The sequence below is a fragment of the Varanus komodoensis genome, unplaced genomic scaffold (assembly GCF_004798865.1).
Source record: "Varanus komodoensis strain SLA01 unplaced genomic scaffold, ASM479886v1 scaffold8, whole genome shotgun sequence".
Lineage (NCBI taxonomy): Eukaryota > Metazoa > Chordata > Lepidosauria > Squamata > Varanidae > Varanus > Varanus komodoensis.
In genome coordinates, this window is record NW_025336481.1 from 17399605 (window position 1) to 17419555 (window position 19951).

Sequence of the window (19951 nt, forward strand, 5' to 3'; positions counted from 1 at the left end):
TAGGCTGGTCTCCTCCCCCACATGTGCACACATGCACGCACACCTCCCTCCCCAAGAAGATCTAGAAATGGCTTCTAACTACAGACTTTAATTACTGTTAAAACTAGCCAGTTAGACTGGCTTTGTGACCCAAAAGAGGAGTATTGCAGAAGTCATTACCAAAAGATCCTAGCAAAGTTAAAATACCACCTCTTAGGGAAATAGTAATGCTAAGCAATTTGTTCCAGACGGAATCCCTTTTCTCCCTTCCCAACCAAAAGGAACTAACTCCACCCTCAGGGTGGTTCCTGCTGCTTGTAGGCTGGGCAATGGGAGCATCCTTTTGTTCCCATGCCACACTATAGGACTAATCATGTTACATCCACTCCCTTCTAACTGAGCTTGTTCAGTGGAGTTTCTCAGCAAACCAGGCATGATCTGGTTCCCACCCAACTCTTGGCTTTTCACTGGGTCTGTTGGCCTTGGCCTTTCTGACCCCACCTCTTCTTCCAGTTTTACTTCAGATTCTGAGGTAACAACTTTGAAATGCTACATTTTGGGAGAAGTGGGCTTAGTTCCTAAAGTCACATGGTCCTGCTTGCATTGAAGAACTGAAGTTCCAGTTCTGGTCATATGCAGCATATCAAAGACTAGGCCGAGAATTCTCTCAGTTACCAAAAGTCTGTCCTAGTGGTGCAGAGAATAGTATACCCAGTTTATACTATCAGAGATCCTGGTAAAAAATGCGGTTTGGAGTAAGACTTTTTTCTGAAGAGGAAGGGGACTTTTCCTGATAAGGTTAAACTGAGGTGGGGGGGCTTTAGCATCTAATTTTACAATATTTACAACAATATTTTACATCTAATTTTAAGCAGAATTCATTAAACTACTTGTTAACTTAGTAGGCCTTTAGAACAGGGTAAACTAGAAACTGAACTTAACTCCAGCCATTATATGATAACTTGAAAATGTGTTTGTCAGTCATGGTGGACTATTACATTTTATCACTTTGAGTATTTTCCTCAGCAGTCAGTTGGAATAAGCCTGTCAGGGAATATGGTTTTCAACCATATAGATCCTCTACCACAACTATCACTTAAACTGAATGTGTGAATTTACTTACTGGTTTCAACTCTGATGATATTAGTGAATAACAGGGGTAGGGAATGTGGTGTCCATGGGAACCAATATACCCTCGGACACCTTTTTTGATGCTCACCAAGGTGTCCTGCCTTCTCACTTTTTTGATAATTATCACATTTTCTGACTGGTAGCAATGATTGCTTGAAAGCAAAGTGAGGGCTTATAGGTGCTTTGATCTTGATTTCCCATGACTGCTATGTAATAGGGCTCAGAGACATTCTTGGGAAAATGAAAATGTCAGCATCTGATTGCAGCCCACAGAGCCACTAAGAAAGATAAGAAGGAAAAGGAAAAGGTGCTGAACTCTGGGTCCAAGGGTTCAGCATCTTATGGCTCAGATCCCATCTCTTACATTGTACACTTGGGTGGGACATTGGTCTCACCTCCTGTGGCAGCCATTTTGTAGTATTACTCATGTTGCTTCTCAAGGGGTCAGATTTGCCCACAAGGCCCCAAAGGTAGCCTACCCCAAGTATATAACTTCTGACACTCTTCTCTGGCTATATTTCTTCAACTGCAATTCTTTTGCTATTAAAACTGCTGAAATGTGTTGGAGAGAACTGCTGCTATTTGCATATTTACTTGGTTGACTGTCTATCTGGTTAGCATTTATACTTAAAACAAAAGCCATTGACTTTCAGAACATGGCAAGCTGGATGTGGGCATGCACCCTAAATCTTTAAAGTACTTTCACATTTAAAATGATCAAGAATTTAAGAGCATGACTAGACTAGCAGTAAGTCTTCTCTCATTTAATTGGGGGAGTTAAGAATGTTAAGGGAGTTAACTCTTTCTCCTTAAATCAGTAGGATTTACATAGAAATGCTTAATTTTGGTTGGCTCATGTAGCTAAATGTGTAATTTAGATTCAGATCTATCCTTTCATTTATGCCACAGGGGAAAGATGCTACCCAGTTAACCCAGATCAGACTAGTGTTACTTTAGTGGTCTGTCAAGACGTAAAGCAGAGATAGGGAATCTCCCACCTGTAGAGGATCATGCTATTTTATTTTATTTTATTTTATTTTATTTTTGTTGCTGTTTTCTCCAAGAGAGGCATTTAAAGGCAGATAATTTTTGAACGCTCTGCAAAGAATTAAGCTATTGCACAGAACTGAAGTATGCACTTTGCTGGACATTCAGGGGCTGGACATTTGGAATGCTTTTTGAAAGAGCTGCTACATGATTTAGTCCCACTTCCCTCTGAACAGACATGCTGAAGCCTTGTCCTGCTTACTTCAGCATAGGCTTCAAATGGTAATAATCACATTTGGCCCCATCCAAGGCAAAATGTGGACCCTGAGACTTTTCCAAATTTGCAGTTTGGCTGTGTGGCTGAAAAGGCTCCCCACTGGCATTGATTTTTTTGCTGATGTTGTTTTGAGAGATCCCTTGCTGGCTAAGTAATGCACTTTCAAATCGATCTGGTCATTCAAACATCTTGCCCTTCTTTAATTACTGAAATATTCAATATTTTCTTTTTTTCCCCTTTTCAGGTTATCACTCTAGAAGGGTGGGTGGAGATCATGTACTATGTGATGGATGCTCATTCATTCTACAACTTCATCTACTTCATCTTGCTGATCATTGTAAGTACAACTGTCCTTTCACCTGAGTCAACCAGCTCCTATGTCCTAATTTACTTGGAAGCCTGAAAGGTGGCATATGTTCTTCCAAAAGTACCCCTAGAGTGTCTGTTTGTTTTTTAATTATAGGAAATTCTAGATGACAAAACATTTCTGCTCCTCTTCTTGAAATATCTAAATCATTCTAGTTAATTTATGAATCAGCTCTCTGGTATTGTGATTCTACAGTTGGAAGCTAGATTTCACTCCAAATCCATAGAAACTCTTCTCCACAATTTCTCCTGTTCTCCTTACTTAAATGATATTTTTTTATAATTGAGGATGTTTGATAGGTGTCATACTCTTCATACCCACGAATTGCAGTCTCTGTTCACAAGAATTTACTATCTAGGTAGGTTTAAGACTTGTTGTAAGCTGCCCAGAGATCCTATAGCTAGTGGGGTGGCATATACATTGAATATATAATAATAAATGATTTATGAATATGGGACACAGTGGATGATAGGAAAAAGGCAGCACTGATGGTGACAGAAATACCACCAAAATATCACCAAATGTTGATCCAAAATGGGTACAGAGATTTTTGTGTCATTTTTTTTTTTGGTACCTTCTTTTTTGCTCAATTAATTTTAGATAAAATGAGCAAATAGGAAGTTGATGCACCATTGACAATCTGAACCTGCATTGCAGTCATTCCAGCTTTACTTGTTCTGTCATATTCATCACTAGGAGATGTAAGCTCTTAGACTTTCCTGTGTTTCCAAGCTATTGTCCCCATGCCTCAGTTAAGGAGGAGATTAAGAAGAAGCAATAAAAGCTAATGAAAAGAGGAAAGTGGGGAGTATTTTAAACACAGCCGGTCACCATGGGATTGAAGAACTTCATCATGGGTGACAGCTGAAAAGAATGTCCAACTGCAGTTGTTTTACTCTTGAGAATGCGATAGTGTTGTTTGTTCTCTGTTCATATGCCTCACCAGAACTCTCCCAGGCTCCCAAACCTTTCCTGTGTGGCTCCCAGGAAAATTCAGAAACCTGGCATTTCACCCCTCAGCTGCTCCCATAGATCCCTGAAAGATAGGGCTCTCCCCCATCTTGGCATTCCTTCAGAGATGGTCTTTGTTGTGGTTCCAGGAGGCAGCACAACCAATGCTGACTGCCTAGAATCAGCAAATGCGGGACATGTGTTGGACTATTATTGAAGAAGTCATTTGTCTGGTTGTCTTAATGCGAGGAGTGCCCAGGACCCTTAGAATTGCTATTGTGTGGACTGTTTAGGTGAAAGGGGGCAGGAATTATAGTTGGCAAGCATTCCTTCATGGCTGACCCAGGACACTTGCTGACTAAAGCAAAGTACAATATGGTGCTCTCGTTCCATATATAAGGCAGCTGAATCTTCCTTCAATGGCACCAATTGGGCAGCATACTTCACTACAGTGGAACACAGCTGGCTGGCTTCAGAGGCACAGGGCAGGTCACCTAAAACACACAGCTTTGTCTCCCAGTACCTCACCATTGCTTCCTGCCTGCTTCCCAGCATATTTCCCAGCTGCCTTGTTCTGCCTAATGATAGGGCCAACCCTGCACCCCTTTATAACTTGATGATGAATAGCAGTGGTACTTTCTGCTGTTTCTGTATGTTCCTTTTCCATTCATCTACCACCTTGCAGACTGGGGGTGGATTGCCACACTTCCTTGAAGAAGCTATAGACAAGAACTTTCACTATTTGTGTTCAGTCAGAATTTCTGTGTACAAGGGGACAATGGTGAGAATAGGAATGGGTATGGACATATATTTGAGAAAGACTAGACTTAAACAGCCTTGGCAATAAGAAAATGAACAAGGATGCATGTGGCAAAATCCTCACTGATTATAGGGATTATTTGAAACTAAACAGTGCTTCCTATTCTTTCCTTCAAGCCCACATCCAAGATTCTGAATCACCCTCCCTCAAGCTCCCTCTAGATGTGCTGGACATCCACAGTCATTGTCCTTGTTGGCTGGGGCTGATGGTAGTTGCCATCTAATACATCTGGAGGGAATTATGTTGAGGAAGGCCATTCTAAAGAGCAGAACAGCTGAAGTAGAGGAGGACTGGATGGATAACCTCAAAACAGATGCAGAACAGCTTTGAAAGCCACTGAAAAACAACAATGACAAAACACATCCATATTTAATTTGAAGCAGCATGTTGTCCTAATAATGAAGATGGCCAGGAATGCTCAGCTTTCAAAGGCCTAAAAGAGTACTGGCAGGGGCGTGGTGCCTTTGAAATGCTGAATGCTAATGGACTGCATATGATGATGGTGCTTTTGAAGCCCTTTGTCTATGTCCGCTGGACAGCAGGAATGCAAAGCCATAATAGTCCCTAGTACTGCAGAAAATTATGTTTGAACTCACTACATCCCCACACTCCACCTACCATTTTTGTGATGTGAGTATTTCAGGGGATTGAAGGGACCATTCATGCTTTAGTCTTCATCTGATCTTTTCAGTTTGGTGGGCCTTATGCAATTGCTCTTTGAGCAGACAGACTTGGGGTACATGTTTTCTTGTTTGTCTCTGTTCTCCTGACATTCAGGGTAGGCTGCAGGTGATGGCAGTAAATACCCTTTTTTTATATGTCTGTCTTCTATAGGAGGGGGCACTAGGATATAATAATGAAGTCTCAGATAGCAAGTTCAGTGAATGGGCCTTTGACTATTACTTGGAATGAACCCACAATTGTGCCTTCACTGTTATGGACATGACAAGTAGTGATGCAGCTAGAGAATTTTAGAACCAGTACTTAGGGCACGGTCTTATGCATCTCTAGGCAGAAAAAAGCCGTACAGCTCCCAGCGTTCCCTGGCATGGCTGACTGGGGAATGCTGGGAGTTGTAGGCCTTTTTTCTATCTGGACATGGATAAGATTGCTTCCTGAGTTGTCTTATGGAGAAGGGGGGCTTTAGGCAACCATGTGTGAACAAACTAGCATTTATCTTCCTTTCTCACACCTTTTCATAATTTTCAACTGCTTCTATACTCCTGATATATTAGAGCCAAAAGGGAAAGAAGAACCCCTTGTGAAATCCTATCTGCCAGCCCTGTTTTTACAAAGAAGAAATGTGCAGCTTCACATGTTACACTCATTTAAAATTTGTTTATTTTCAATATTTATATGCTGCTCCTCATTGAAACAGATCCCAGATGAGCAAGAAAAGTTTAAAAGACTAAAGCACCATAGAATAAAACCCAAGAATCGAATGCTAAAAATAAAGCACCAAATCCAACCCTTTTTGTTTTGTGTATTTAAATAATACATAAAATAAAAATTTTAACATCCTCATTCCTACGGGAATAAAATGGACTTTGGTTCTACTGCCCTGTTGCTTAAATTACTTACCTGGCAGTGTGGTACAAAGTGTTTTGTTGTAAAAATAATATATTTTAAAGATAAAACATGATACATGAATGTGTGCAACCATGTACATGTCCATTTGGCTGCCTCTTAACAATAGAACAATTTTAAAATTAGAGGAAAGTGGCCAGGGTCATCCCTGGCCAGCTTTCATGGTCCAGTGGTAAAACAGATGCTTGCAGTGCTGCTCACCAAGTGGTCATTTGGGGAGCCATGGATCTTGGCACTGGGGTCCAGTCCTGGCCATGCCAATGAGGATGCAGGCCTGATATTTTCATCTGCCATCTTTGTAATAAATATTTCATCATTTAAATTAAAATTAGTAATTCGGATGCTTTCAACCCAATAGCAGAGGCACCAGTAAAAATTATCTTACTGAATAAATTATTAGCATTCCTTAAGCATTTTTAAAAGCTAAGACACTGAACAGTATAGAAACATTAGAAATAAAAATAACAGAATAAAAACAACATAATCTTGCCTGCAGTCTTACAACCTACATGAAGCGATGCATGAGCAAATGAAAAGGGAAAAGATGTAATGGAAGAAAATGAAAGAAGATAAATACTAAATTAGAAATCTTTAGTGAATTAAAAAAAGATATTTGAAAACTTGTGCATCATGGAGCATTTCTTAAAGAGCAAGATGGACAAACACAAGCAAGACGTTTGACCAAAGCATACTTCTTGTCCCATCAGCCAAAGTGCTTTGCTCAGGCTTGTGTAATGATGAAGCCAAAAATAAACAATGCAGTGTTTTCCCCGGTGAAATGCAGTTGAAAATCTCCTCAAGGGACCTGAGCCAAAAATAGGTTTGTTCCTGCAGCCATAGGAGTAGTGGCAGTACCAGGAGCCTGCAGAATGGACATTTTGCATCCTTGTATGCACCCCCAAAGCCTTCACTGCTTTTTGAAAAATATATAAATCTCACTGTATGGTTGATTTTGCTTGCTGTCTACTGATTTAGAGGTCTCTTATAAAGTAGAAAGGCGAGATCAACAGTACGTCAAATAAATAAGAAATGATAACTGATCTATTACACTATGAAGCAGCATTTCAACTATACTTTCTACTTTCCCCCCTCGTCTCCTGGCATTCTCCAACACACACACATGCACAACTATTAATTATACTTGAGGTATTTCTTCTCCACTGATGCTTAGGTGGGCTCATTCTTCATGATCAACCTGTGCCTGGTGGTCATTGCCACACAGTTTTCGGAGACCAAGCAGAGAGAGCACCAGCTGATGCAGGAGCAGAGAGCACGCTACCTGTCCTCCAGCACTGTGGCCAGCTACATGGAACCAGGAGACTGCTACGAAGAGATCTTCCAGTATGTCTGCCACATTGTGCGCAAAGCCAAACGCCGCACCCTCGGCTTCTATAACAGCCTGCAGGATCGACGCCTGGGCCGAACAGAGCCAAGCGCTGCCAAGCGGAGCAAGAACAGGAACAATCAGAGGCAATACAGTAAGATCAGTGAGGCCAAACCTCTGGACTAAGGGCGGGGCGGGGGGTTAGGAAGTAAAATACAGTGACTAGTAAGATCATTTCTGTGGTTCAGGATATTTAAAATTTAGGAAGGAGGGAGCAGGCTATTTCTGCCCTGGTTCAGATTCATGTGCAAGGAATCAAAAGCCCATCCTGTCCCATGGTCTGAAAAAAAGAAGTCTGAGAATTCACATTTAAATTTTTACATTTCCCAAAAAAACCCCTCATTTTGTATACAATCAATGCCAAAATATGCACATATTTTTATGCACTCCTCTTTAATAAATGCATATTTAAATACATTTTAAGTTGAGAACTTAGGATGCACAGTCCAAAGGATAATTACAGCCAACCCAGTTTTTAGTCTGGAAAGTAAAAATTAGTTGAGTTCCTTACAAATGAGGACCAAATCAAGTTCTCCCTCTTTCTTACTCGAAGCACATGACCTACATTTATGCCAGTGAAGTCATTCTCTAGTAGGCCCAAGCAGAGAACAATGCTTTGGTGAAGGAATGAGTATAATCTGTCTATTCATTGGGAAAACTGCGTGGGATCCTTGATTTAGTGTGCAATCCCAGGTACCTTTGGACAGGAAAAGAAGTCTTACAACTGCTAGCATTTCCCAGCCAGCCACTCTCACTGGAAATGCAGGGAACTGTAAGGCATTTTTCTGCCTAAATATGCAAAGAACCTTCCTCAGGTTCCTGTGCCTGACCATCCTTCCTTATCCATCCCAGCTGTTGTGGCCTAGTCTAGACCAAGCAGGACTTTGTTTTCTCGCAGCTCCCTGAATCATGCCAGCTAGTGCACCATGCTTTGTTAGAATTCCTGGCTCAGCTCCTACCCCGAGTGGGATAAACTTCAGTCCTAGTCAAGTAAGTTACTGAAGCTACACACCCACCCATGCCTCACCTGTGACCCCAAATTCTTGGAATGCCCTCCCCATCCCTGTTGCTGCTTCTAGCATGCTTTTCCAGTTGTCCAGGTCTTTTCTTGCTTCACTATGGCATCAAACAGCCTAGCCTTCCTGAAGGACATGCTCCCAAGTGGCACTGCAAAAGGAAAACCACTGCTACAGTAGTAGCAGTATCCCCTTTCATGGGCATGGGGTTAGGTACAGTTAAGCAGCTTCATAGGAGATGCTGACTATATGTTTGAACATGCAGTTCTATCTGAGAGTCATGACATTCAAAACTCCCTTTTAGTATTTAACTTTCCATCAAGATGAATTCGCAAAGGTGGGGCTGATGAGGAGAAAGAAATAGCTTTTTCTCTCAGGCCTGCCATCTCAGACTTTCTGATAATAACAGCATTTTATCACTTGGAGCTGATGATTTCTTTCAGCATGATCACTCCTGTCTTGATGTTCAGTCCTCTTCTCAAAGAAAACTTGTCCACTTTCACTGTGATATGCAAGGAATAATGATAGGGCCAAAGATTCATAACAACATAGACTCGGGATGATGAACTCCAAGTCCCTGTATGAATTGAGCCCCCAACCCACCAGCCTTTGCCACAAACTATGCCCTTTCCCATCCAAACATCCATGGTAGCACCTGCAGCAGCAAAAGAGAGGCTGGCTCATCACCACCTCCAAATCTGTTCCAAGCAACTAGAAGGAGCCAAGGAAGAAGGGCAGTGTTTGCTCTGGGTTTCAAGGTGCCCTTGGGCAAGACCTCCTCAAAGATCCTTTCCCACAGTGAGCCAGCTTTCTGGCTGCCATTGCCTCCAGCTGCTATTGAGTGCTACTTCGGCCCTTGTAGAGTGGCGGGCACTGATTGTGCCCACTCAAGCTTGGCAAGAACAGGAAGGACTTTTTGCCATTCTTGTCAAGTGATTTGTTGGCGGATTCCCAATATACAGGTTCAGATGGCACAGCAACCAATGCATACAGCACTCTCTAGAAAAAACTATGGGTTGTCAGGGTGGATTGTTGCACTCAAAACCACCTAGCAGGAATTGATCCGGTTTGCATAACATGACAAACCCTTGCAGGTGACAACCCATGATGGGTTGTCACATCAAGTGAACCAGGGCTAGGATATTTTTTCAACCCAAACTTGCGCAGAATTGAACCCTAAGTCACTCATGTTTCAGCTGTAACAACTGCCATGGTAATTAAAGAAGTATCACACATTTGTCAAACTGGACAAGCCCATCCAGTATTGTTCCATTTGTCAAGAAAAACTCTTTTAGATGATTTCACACATTGCATTTTCCGCTTCCTAAACAATGTACAGAGAGCTGCACTGAGTCCTAGTTCCTTGGTGAATATTTCTCTTCTCTGATTAGCTATGCATGCCGCATGTTGCATTCACACTTTGCATATGCACATAATAAACTGTCTTAGGTGTTCATATAAAGTAGAATGTGTGAGGTGGCCCTTAGTGCATGAAAAAAAGATGGAAGGGAAGGAGAATAAGCGTAAGACTTCTCACCAATCTCTGTAAGAGCATCCTAACCTGAAATCAGGGAGATTTGAAACTTATTGTGCCACATGAAGCTTGCTTCTTCATATTCATATCTGTCCTACAAATTCATTAGGAATAATTATGAAAAAAATAAAATTTACCAAAAACTAAAGGAAGCAATAAAATAAATCTGACAGACACCAGTAAGGACAATTCCTGCAGTACCTTTTCCATGTTTTTAAATGTGTTTTTGAAATATGTCTTTATGTCAACTTTTGCCAACCTGGTGCCCCCCAAATTGTTGTGATGGAAGTTGCAGTTACATGATCAATAGGTCTTCACAGATTATAAAGAGAAAAAGCTATTAGATCATCCTTTTTTTTCTTTTTCTTTGTTTCTTTTCTTGTTTGAATTCCAGGATAAAACAGGCCATGGCCCCTTGTTTAATGATTCCTCCTGCCTGGAGATTTATTCTACCCCAGCTACATAGCTGAACACAATCAGGTCCAATCTACTCTGGCTGAAGTAGAGCGTGTCTCTGAGAGACAAGCAATTTTCATTTCAAGTCCCTCTGTGATTATGAGCTTACCACTTCCCTTGGCAGGCAGTTCCAGTGCTTAATTTTCTTCACTGTTAAAATGGCTAGCAACCCAATTGTAGGAGCTGCTTTGCTTAATTAAATACTTAGATGCGGAACTGTTACACTGCTCTGACAAATGAATCTTTAGTCCTTAAGTCTGAACCATGTGTCTATTGTTGATTATGCAGGACGTTGCCAGAAAATAAATTCTGCTGATTGTGTGCTTCAAGGCATAGGCCAGCCTATTGCCATGACATTGACCTCTGATCCCAGCGACTGTCCAAGATGTCACAAGACCCAACAGGAAACAGCCCGGAGACTTTCGGTGCTCGACAGTGCTGATTCAGATCAGGAAGAAGGGGGAGATAGCGAGGAGGAGGGAGATGGAAGGAAAGGAAGTGTGGAGGCTGAAGACCCAGAAAAAGAAGAAGAGGATGGAGAAGATGGTGGACAGTTGACACTCTGCAGTGACATGTGGCAAGAAGTGAGGGTCAAACTGAGGGGAATCGTGGAGAGCAAGTACTTCAACCGTGGTATCATGATTGCCATCCTTGTGAACACCATCAGCATGGGCATTGAGCATCATGAACAGGTAATTAGACTGGTGCAGGTGAGGCCAATATATTAATTTGGCAGTCAGAGATGATATTATGCAGTTTGAAATGGGTGGACTAGCATGTTGTGACATTTGATAGACCTACAGGGATGAATATAACAATGTCCAAATTGGTTTGCCCTTTCTCTAGACATCTTAGCATCCCTTGGGGCTGGTAAATCATGGGGTCAGAGACCCACTTACAGAATCATGAGGCTTCATCTGGGCAGTAAGCAAATTGGAAGTGAAAGGAAGTAAAAAAATGTCTTCTGTATTTGCCACTTATCCTCAGAACTATTCCCATTCTCCTTTTCTGTGATTATTTCTTGTTCACAACCTTCAAGCTCTGCTCTTATTCACATTCCTTCCTAAGCATCACATGTGAAGGAAACCCTTTGCAGTAGCAACAGTGCCTGGTGGACTGAGGACTGTTGAAGAGATTGGATACCTCTGCAAATGGCATAAAGAACCTGGCAGCGGGATGAGTGAGATGGAAGTAGACTATAAAAACCACAGGCAGCTGTGTTGGTCCATCAGAAAAAAAAAATCAAAAGCTACAGGAGAGCAATACCTTTATTAGAGCCAACCAAAAGTCACAAGGAAACGCTTGAGTTCTCTAGTTCACTAATTCAGGCTGAAAGTTAAAGAAAAATGCATGGGTGGAAGAGAAAAAATAGGGCATTATGTTAAAGCCTGAAAGTATGCAGTTAGCAACAGCCTTAAGGTGGAGTTTAAAAAGAGCTGTTGATATTTAATCAGATTAGTCAGAGCTAGGTACTAGAGATTTCAGATGGCACTGAAAGCTTCTGGGACAAAGATTCTATTATGGCTGTTATTTTGAGACGAAACAAAACAAAAATCTAGCAATTGCTTGGTTCTGTATCAACTCTGGAGATGACTTTACAGCATTCTGCTTGGTGCTAACAAAAGTATTACCCTACTGAGATTTTTCAACAGAAGTCGCTCTTATGGCCATCAGGTAACATCGGTTATTAAGCTGCTAAACAAATGTTACCTAGTAACAAATTAGAAATGAAGTGGGCTTCCTCTCCTTTTGCCTCCACCTACTGTCATTTTCTTGTTTCACATTTGCCTTTCATTCCTGCCTAGCTTTTCTCCCATCTCTTTCTCCCTTCTCTTGTCCTTCTCCCAAATACCCATTTAAATGGATCTCTCCCCTCTGTTGTCATCTTTGCCACCCCCACCTCCCACCTCCCACCACATTCCCACTTTCTATCTCATTTCTCCCTTCATTAGCTAACTGAATGCTTAGTCTATTTGGTTTAGTTTAATATACCCTCTGGGGACAGCAGAGGTACTTCACCCACTATTCAAACAAAATCTATCCGCTTGCTAGTCTTTCCCGCTTAATTAAGAGACTCACAGGCATAGCCTGTCTGTTCAGAGGTCTAAGAGAGTCAGGTAGGGCCTACATGAGCTGAGCTTAAGCCTTTCATCCTCTCAAGACATAGAGGGGGCAGGAACCCACCTTTTAAGTTCTTATTATCTGTAAGGAATGAATCAAGATAAGAGGAATCAGCTGCCTGTCAAGACACCATTTTGATTCTCTTCATTGTCAAAACCTCAGCATATAACAATGAATTATGCATTTCAGCCGCATAATATTGAGTGTGGTTGCAACCTAAGAGCCACCAGCTCCACTCCTAAAGAAGTCCTCATGGCTGTTGCAACATTTAAAATCATCATCATCATCATCATCAAGCATTTACTATGTTCTGTGCCGGTTCTGGAGATAAATTTATGGCATTCTGGTTGGTTGGTTACTATTGATAACCTAAGTGACCGCCCTCCTGTCCCATGGCAGCATTGCCTGTGTGATGGATGCAGTTTTCTAGGCATGTATATGTGGCTCAGAAAAGTGTGCGAAGGCACTTGACAACTACAGCAGTCATTTTATTTCTGAGTTGGCAGACAGGCCTTGTTGCAAACATTATTTTGACATTTTATAGCAACATACTGAGGGATTCTAAGTGTAGGGATTATTGTTCTAATTGTTATTTATAAAGTGCTTCGCTACCAGATGCAGTACAATAACTGTGAACCTGGTGAAAGATTTCCTCATTTGTTGCTTTTCATTATTCAGGATTTTTACCCCAGTCTTTCAAGAGCTGGTTAAACTTTTCCACATCAGAATGTAACAGTTCCTAATTTGGCCTCAAATAAGTTCATGAAAACAATTGGCAATTTATGTTAACAAAGGCAATTAATTCATGCAAATTAGTTGCATTCTGCTACCAGATATATTTCCAAAGTAGCTTCATGCTAATGTGGGGTGTCTATAGAATGTTGATAATATGCCTGTTTTAATGAACATTATACATCATAACTCTTTGTGAAATAAATGTGTGTGCATGAGCACACATGCACACACATGTGTGTTTGCTGTTATCCAGTTTATGATGCAAAGAATATGCATTAAGGATGTGTACTTGCTCATAGAAATCCACAGTCTGCTTCACAAAATGCAGCCATTTCTGCATGAAAAAGTCAATTCTTTATCAAACCCAGGTGAACCATATCTGTTGGCACCTGTTCCTGTGATCTTCATTCAGCACATTGTAATGTGAGAGCATGAGATTATTTGAGTGCGTCCTTGCCTAGCCGTTAATGCATTCTCTGGAATATGGGTTTATCTGGAGTGCTTGTTTAAGATGCATTTTTTATTTGACTGAGTTAGCTTTATTTATTTATTTGGGGGCATTTCTATCCCATCCTATACAAAAGTCCCAGGATGGCAGTACAATACAATACAGTGGCAGCGCACAAAAACTGAATATAAATATCTAATTAAACCAACATGAAAAAAGCACAATCCTTAAAATATGGGGGAAGTAAAATGGTTTTGGCCTGGTGCCGAAATGAATAAAGCGCCAGGCATAACTCTCTGGGGAGCAGGTTCTAGAGGTGGGACACTATTGCAGAAAGTTTTTAGGTAGCCACTCTTCTAATCTCCTTTGAAAAGGGGATGGGCAGGTGTATATGGAAGGAGATGCTCCTTTAGAGACCCAGGCCCTAAACCATTTAGGGCTTTATATGACATTGTTATCTCTTTAAATTGGAGCTGGACTTCATTTGGTAGCCAGTGCAGATGATACAGGACCAGTGTTATATGAGCATATCTATTGGTCCCCATCAAATGCCTGGCTACTCTGTTCTGGACTAAATTAAGTATCCAAACTGCCTTGAAGGGTAGCCCCACATATGTATTTATGTCTATACCAGCCAATAGGCAAACCTCTCTGGAAGGTTTACAACCATTCTTAAAAACAGAACATAGCACTATAAAAATAATACATAATTTTCCACACTACAACATTTTTAAGAACTGTTTTTAAAGATTACTGTTTGGGAGCTGACCAAATAGATCTGTTTACAAAAATCTGGCATGAAAGCTCCCATCAAGCCATTAAATAAAAATTAGATGTCTTCAGATGCCTTAGTACAGAGGGGCTGTCTTACTCTGGTGCAGAAAGGTTGACAGGAAGGCCTGTCACAGCATGTTCTACACCTCTCCCCATAGTAAGCAAGACTGCACAATACAAATTAGGGTTGTCCTCCAATGTGTGATCAGCAGAAATTAGACTGTGATCCTTTCTGTGTTTTTCAGGACATCTTTTATATGTATTGGCAAGGCAGTATGTAAGATTGGACATGGCCTGTTAGGGTGACATGGCTCAGTCACTAGAAGAATTAGGCAAGATAATAGCAGCCCCATCAAAACCACCCACATTTCCCCTACAAGAATGCTGCTTCCCAAGTTGTGTTCTAACTTACCCCAAAACACTGCTAGACAGCAGTGCTCTTTTTTCGCACTTGGCAGAGCCCGATTCCACCCCCCCCCCCACCGCCAAAATGCCCTTACCTTTGTATCCAATGCTGATTCATCTTTGACTTTACTCCATAATTCAGGGGAACTGACCACCACCTTTTAAGATTTTTAATGATAATTTTTTCATGCTGCTGCCACTGCCACTTCCTCCACCTCTTCTTCTTTCTATACCACCCAATAGCCAAAGCTTTGTGGTTATTCACAACAATTCATCAAAGTACAACAATAAAAATGGTTACAATAAAAAAAAAACAGACACAATGAAACACAGTGTCTGATGTATACTTCCAATATATAAAATTTAAACACTTTAAACAGTTTTAAATGTCAATAAAAACTAGACCTGATTAAAACAACTGACATGTTCCATCATATGTCACTAAATGCCTGAGAGTAGAAGACCTTTAACCTGATGCCAAAAAGATGGCAATGTTGGTGCCAGGCAGGCCTCAGTGGTTTATGTGATTGAATGTTTGTTTGCTGCCTTATTTTAAACATTTTACCAGGTTTTCTTTTGAAACTTGAAACTTTGAAACTTGTTTCGAGGCAAGGGGAGGTGGCTGTGTATGACCAGGGCTAGCCAGTTATCCTGCCAATCACAAGCAGGATGAATGGGGTTCTTCCAAAGTGTGTGTGTGTGTGTGTGTGTGTTGGGGCGATGTTACTCAGATGATGTCTGCTTTAAAGCTGGCATGGTTGGGCCCTGCCAAGGGACCACACCCTAGCAAGGGACAATAGCAAGAGCCCCTGCAGGTGCTGCTCCTCTTCACGATGGCATCCTGCTTGCTTACCTGGCTTTCACTTGGGCCCAGGCAGTGGTGGTGATGGAGAAGGAGGCACAAGAGCTGCCATTGCCTCCTTGCTTCCTACCTGCCTGCCTGTCAAGCAAGCAAGTGGTGGCAAGGACGAGAAAGAAGATGATGCAATGGCAGTGAAAACTTGACCCACTAAGGAATGGGGAGCATTGAGGGTACTTTTTTCCAAAGGCTATCAAAAACCTAGAGTTGGCCCTACTGCAAAGGACTTTTCAGAAAGAGCAAGCATGGAATGTTTAATGTTTTGTCTGATGCTTGCCTGCTTCCAACACACTTTGCTTCCCAGCCTTTCTTTGTTATTGGTGCATTTTTAGTGCTGCTGTAACTGGACTGTGCATTTCACCCCTTACATTAATTAGCTGGCTATGGTATGTGCACTCCACTGAAACTCATGCATGTGAGAATCCCAGGAGTGTTAAACATCAGGGGATATAGAGTTGAGAAAAACATCCCAAAAGGTTTGGAAGGCCAGGCTGTGTTTGTTATTTTGCCTAAAAAGTTAGTAAAAACAGTATCAATTGCTTTCTGGAGGTTTGCAACTGATACAGTCAAGGTTCTCCCACCAAAATGGTTTGTTTATCATGCAGCAGAGCAGTTTATTATTGGAACAACCAGAGTGGACATTGCAATGATAGGGAAGAGTGTGACAGGGTCAGTGAGTGCTTTGCTTAGTCAAGAGCTTTCCTCACCTCTTTAGGTCTGAGCATTTCCCAAAAGGTCTGTTTTGAGCTGTAACCTGTAACAGCCATCCTGCACTAGGCCTATTTGGTGCACCACTGTATTTCCACAGTGTCAACCAGTTGCCAGTGGAAAGTTCACAATATCACCCTCCTCCTCATGTTCCCCACCAACCTACAGTTAGAGGCATACAACCTCCTATACTGGGGGAAATACAGCACTATCATCACCAGTAGCCCTAGGTAGCTTTGTCCTTCACAAATGTGTCTAATTCCCCTTTAGCCATGCTTTCCCTTGAGGAGTCCTTGTCTGAAGAAGAGCTTGATTCATCTAGCTGCATCTGAGAATGATGCAGACGAGGCAGAGACAGGAACCCAAGAGGAAAACACAGTGGCCATTGAGGAGGAGGCTGGACCCTCATCCACAGCCACTGAGTTTAGTAGTCCAAGTACAACAAGATGCTTTCAACCTGTTGTATTTACCTGAACTCTGAACCTACTACTCCACTTCTGATTATTACCACTTGATGTTTAATGGTACCTGCTGACAGAGTGGAATTTATTTATTGAATTTACAGGCCACCCAATAGCTGAAGCTGCCCGGACAGTTTATAACATGCTGCTTTGCATTATGAGGCAAGTGAGGCGTGGCAGCTATCCTTCAGCTCCATTCATTATAACAGGGCTGTTGAATTTTGTTGAGCTCAATGGCTGAATTCTATTGTGGGGAAACTTTCACATACTAGTGGTGGGCAAGGTTGAAGGCAAAAGTGCAACAAAGGGGTAAAATACAACTAGTACATTTTAGTTTGATGTGCTTACTGCTAGTAACTAAGCCTTAGGAGAGGCCTTTAAACCCTTCCAAAGTTGGGAAAACTGCATAAATGCCAGGATCCTACCAAACTACGGGTGGTGGAAAGAAAGAAGTGGTCAACCATGAGAGTCAGGGGTCCTATTCCTGACATTGTCATAGGAGGCAAGCACTTGCTGTGTCACTACAGACTGGTGGTTGTGAGAATCCTGCACACAGTCTGCAGCAGTGGCATGGTGGGAATATTAAAGATGCAGTATAGCAACAAAGGTAACCTGTGGCACTCCAGATACTTTGCCCTACAACTCCTGTGATCCCTTACCATTGGGTATGTTGTCTAGGACTGATAGGAGCTGTAGGAAAAAACAACTAGAGAGCAACAAGTTGCCACTCCCCCCCCCCCAGCTTCCATTTTATATCCACGTAACCAAGTAGTGTCCCCTGATTCTATTTTGTTTTTCCTGTAAAAGCTTGGTAGGATAGTGATTGATCATGGAAAATGCCACTCACATTTCTGCTGTATGTATAATATCCTCACATTTGCCAACTATCCAGCCCACAATCGATGTTTGTGGAATATTCATAGCCCAGAGTCTGTTGTGAATCAGACTGTGTGGGCATAATCTTTCAAGAGCGCCTGTGTTGATTAAAAGCCCTATTTAGCATAATAAGACTAATGTAGGCAAATGCGGGAGGGGAGTGATGTCCAGAGGCAGGCACTGTAAAAACATAAATCATTATTTTAAAAGGGAAGACCTGGCACAAAAGTAAGATTAACAGAGCTGAACAGATATCTGTTTGATTGGCAATGACTTAGGACAGAGGTCAGTCAGGATAATCATCTACCATTATTCAAAAGCAATAAACACAAGTCTTATATGAGAGAGGAGGTTATCCAGAAGCTATGTTGCAAAAGGAAGATTTAGGTGAGAGATAAAACAAGTGTTTTTTGAGATTTGTGCTAGCCTGAGATAATGTACTTTTATAAGTATCTCAACAAAACAACCACACAAGGTAGCACCTCCAGGAAGCATTTCATTTGAGGCAGGGTTGACCACTGCTTAGCCTCAGAACCATGGGTTTTTAAAAATCAGCACTGGGGCTCAGCCCTAGAAGGTAGTAAGCAAGAATGAAGACACAAATAGCTCTAAGCAAGTACGGCAGCATGCCTTGACTTTACCTCTAAGGAATGCCAGCCCAATTACATGCATCAAGGGCCAGGAGCTGCAGGTCCCAGGCAGGGGTATACTGCCCCTGGCATCTCCCTTTTTATATCAACTTTCAAACGGCTGCATCATTAATACATAGGATGCCCTGTCACAGGGTATGCTGATGACCACTGTCTTCAGAAAGGCATTAGACAGATAATGGGAGATAGGCATGATAGCTAAGAATATTCCTAAATCTGTTCTCCATTTATTTTCTTGAAGACCCTCTATTTATTCAAGCATTTCCTGACTTCTTACTGAACTACTCTGTTCATATGATGATTTTAATGTATTTATTATTTAATACCCTTTAAGATTGGTTTTACATACTGTTGGTATGAAATGAGAAGGGCTCAACTGTACAGAATACCCAAGTGGCATTTGGGGGAAGTTTCCATGAAATAAAAAATGATCCACAAGCCCTCCTTGAATCATGGGATACTGGTTGTAGAATTTTCAAGTTGATAGTGGAACTCTTGGGAATCACAAAAAGATTTGGGCCAGTTCTGCAGATGATTAAATAGCTGTAAAATAACAACTGGATATAGTTATTTGGTCCTATTACATCTACTGAGCAAGAGCAGTTCAATTATATTAATATTATCCCACCAATTATCACTCTTGCTAGATTTCTCCAGAGTCCCAAGTTTTGATTTGTATATATATGAATAGTCTGTTTTATCACTGCCAGTTCCATGAAGATTTAATGTTCAGGAAACTTGTTGTGGAGCTATTTATGTACTAAACATAAATATTTTACAACTTCCAAGTATGTTCATGTTTCAGCTTTCTGTGATAAAATTCTACATATTACTTTTCTTTGACCTTTTTCAGCAATACAGTAGATTGTGGTGATTATGATTTCTTCCTGAATGAAGATCCTCCAGTTTTCATACCGCCAGCCACCAGCTTAGAATTCCATCCTGTGCAGCTGCTAGTTACCATCTGAATTCACAGGATTGTGGGCACCCTACACAAGACAGAAGAAGCATAGAGGCAGAATGAGCTTTTGCACTTCCCTCACTTTGTAGAGCACTTAGAGGACCAATATCAGCCATCTAAGTGCAGCACTTTGAAGCTAGAGGGAAGGAGGCTGAGGCACTACCAGGACAAATTCTGTCTTCTTTGAGGCTGCTTTTATGACCTTGAAAAATAAGCCAGCACAGTTCTTCCCATACCATTTCTGAACGGGGGAGGGAGATTCAAGCATGCAGTCCCAGTTAGAGGGCCCAAGCAATTTTCTGACCTCTTAAACTGGGAATTCGAAAAATCATGTGGCCACCTAGATGGTGTCTAGCAGCCACAGAATTGCTCTGCTCATCAGATATTTTTGCACTCCTGATCTACAGTAATCACATCAGTCTCAGAAGTGATGGAATAGAATTTCTTGGAAGGTGAGCTAGGGC

At 41.6% G+C, this 19951-nt stretch overlaps 1 protein-coding gene across 1 annotated transcript in view; it reads left to right on the top strand.

Annotated features, from left to right (window-relative positions):
* CACNA1I (calcium voltage-gated channel subunit alpha1 I) overlaps positions 1 to 19951 on the top strand; it is a 284889-nt gene that overhangs the window by 183914 nt on the left and 81024 nt on the right. Inside the window, exons 7-9 of the mRNA XM_044455382.1 lie at positions 2619 to 2711; positions 7271 to 7577; positions 10778 to 11181. Coding sequence (XP_044311317.1) covers positions 2619 to 2711; positions 7271 to 7577; positions 10778 to 11181 — 804 coding nt within the window. The remainder of the gene's footprint in view (positions 1 to 2618; positions 2712 to 7270; positions 7578 to 10777; positions 11182 to 19951) is intronic.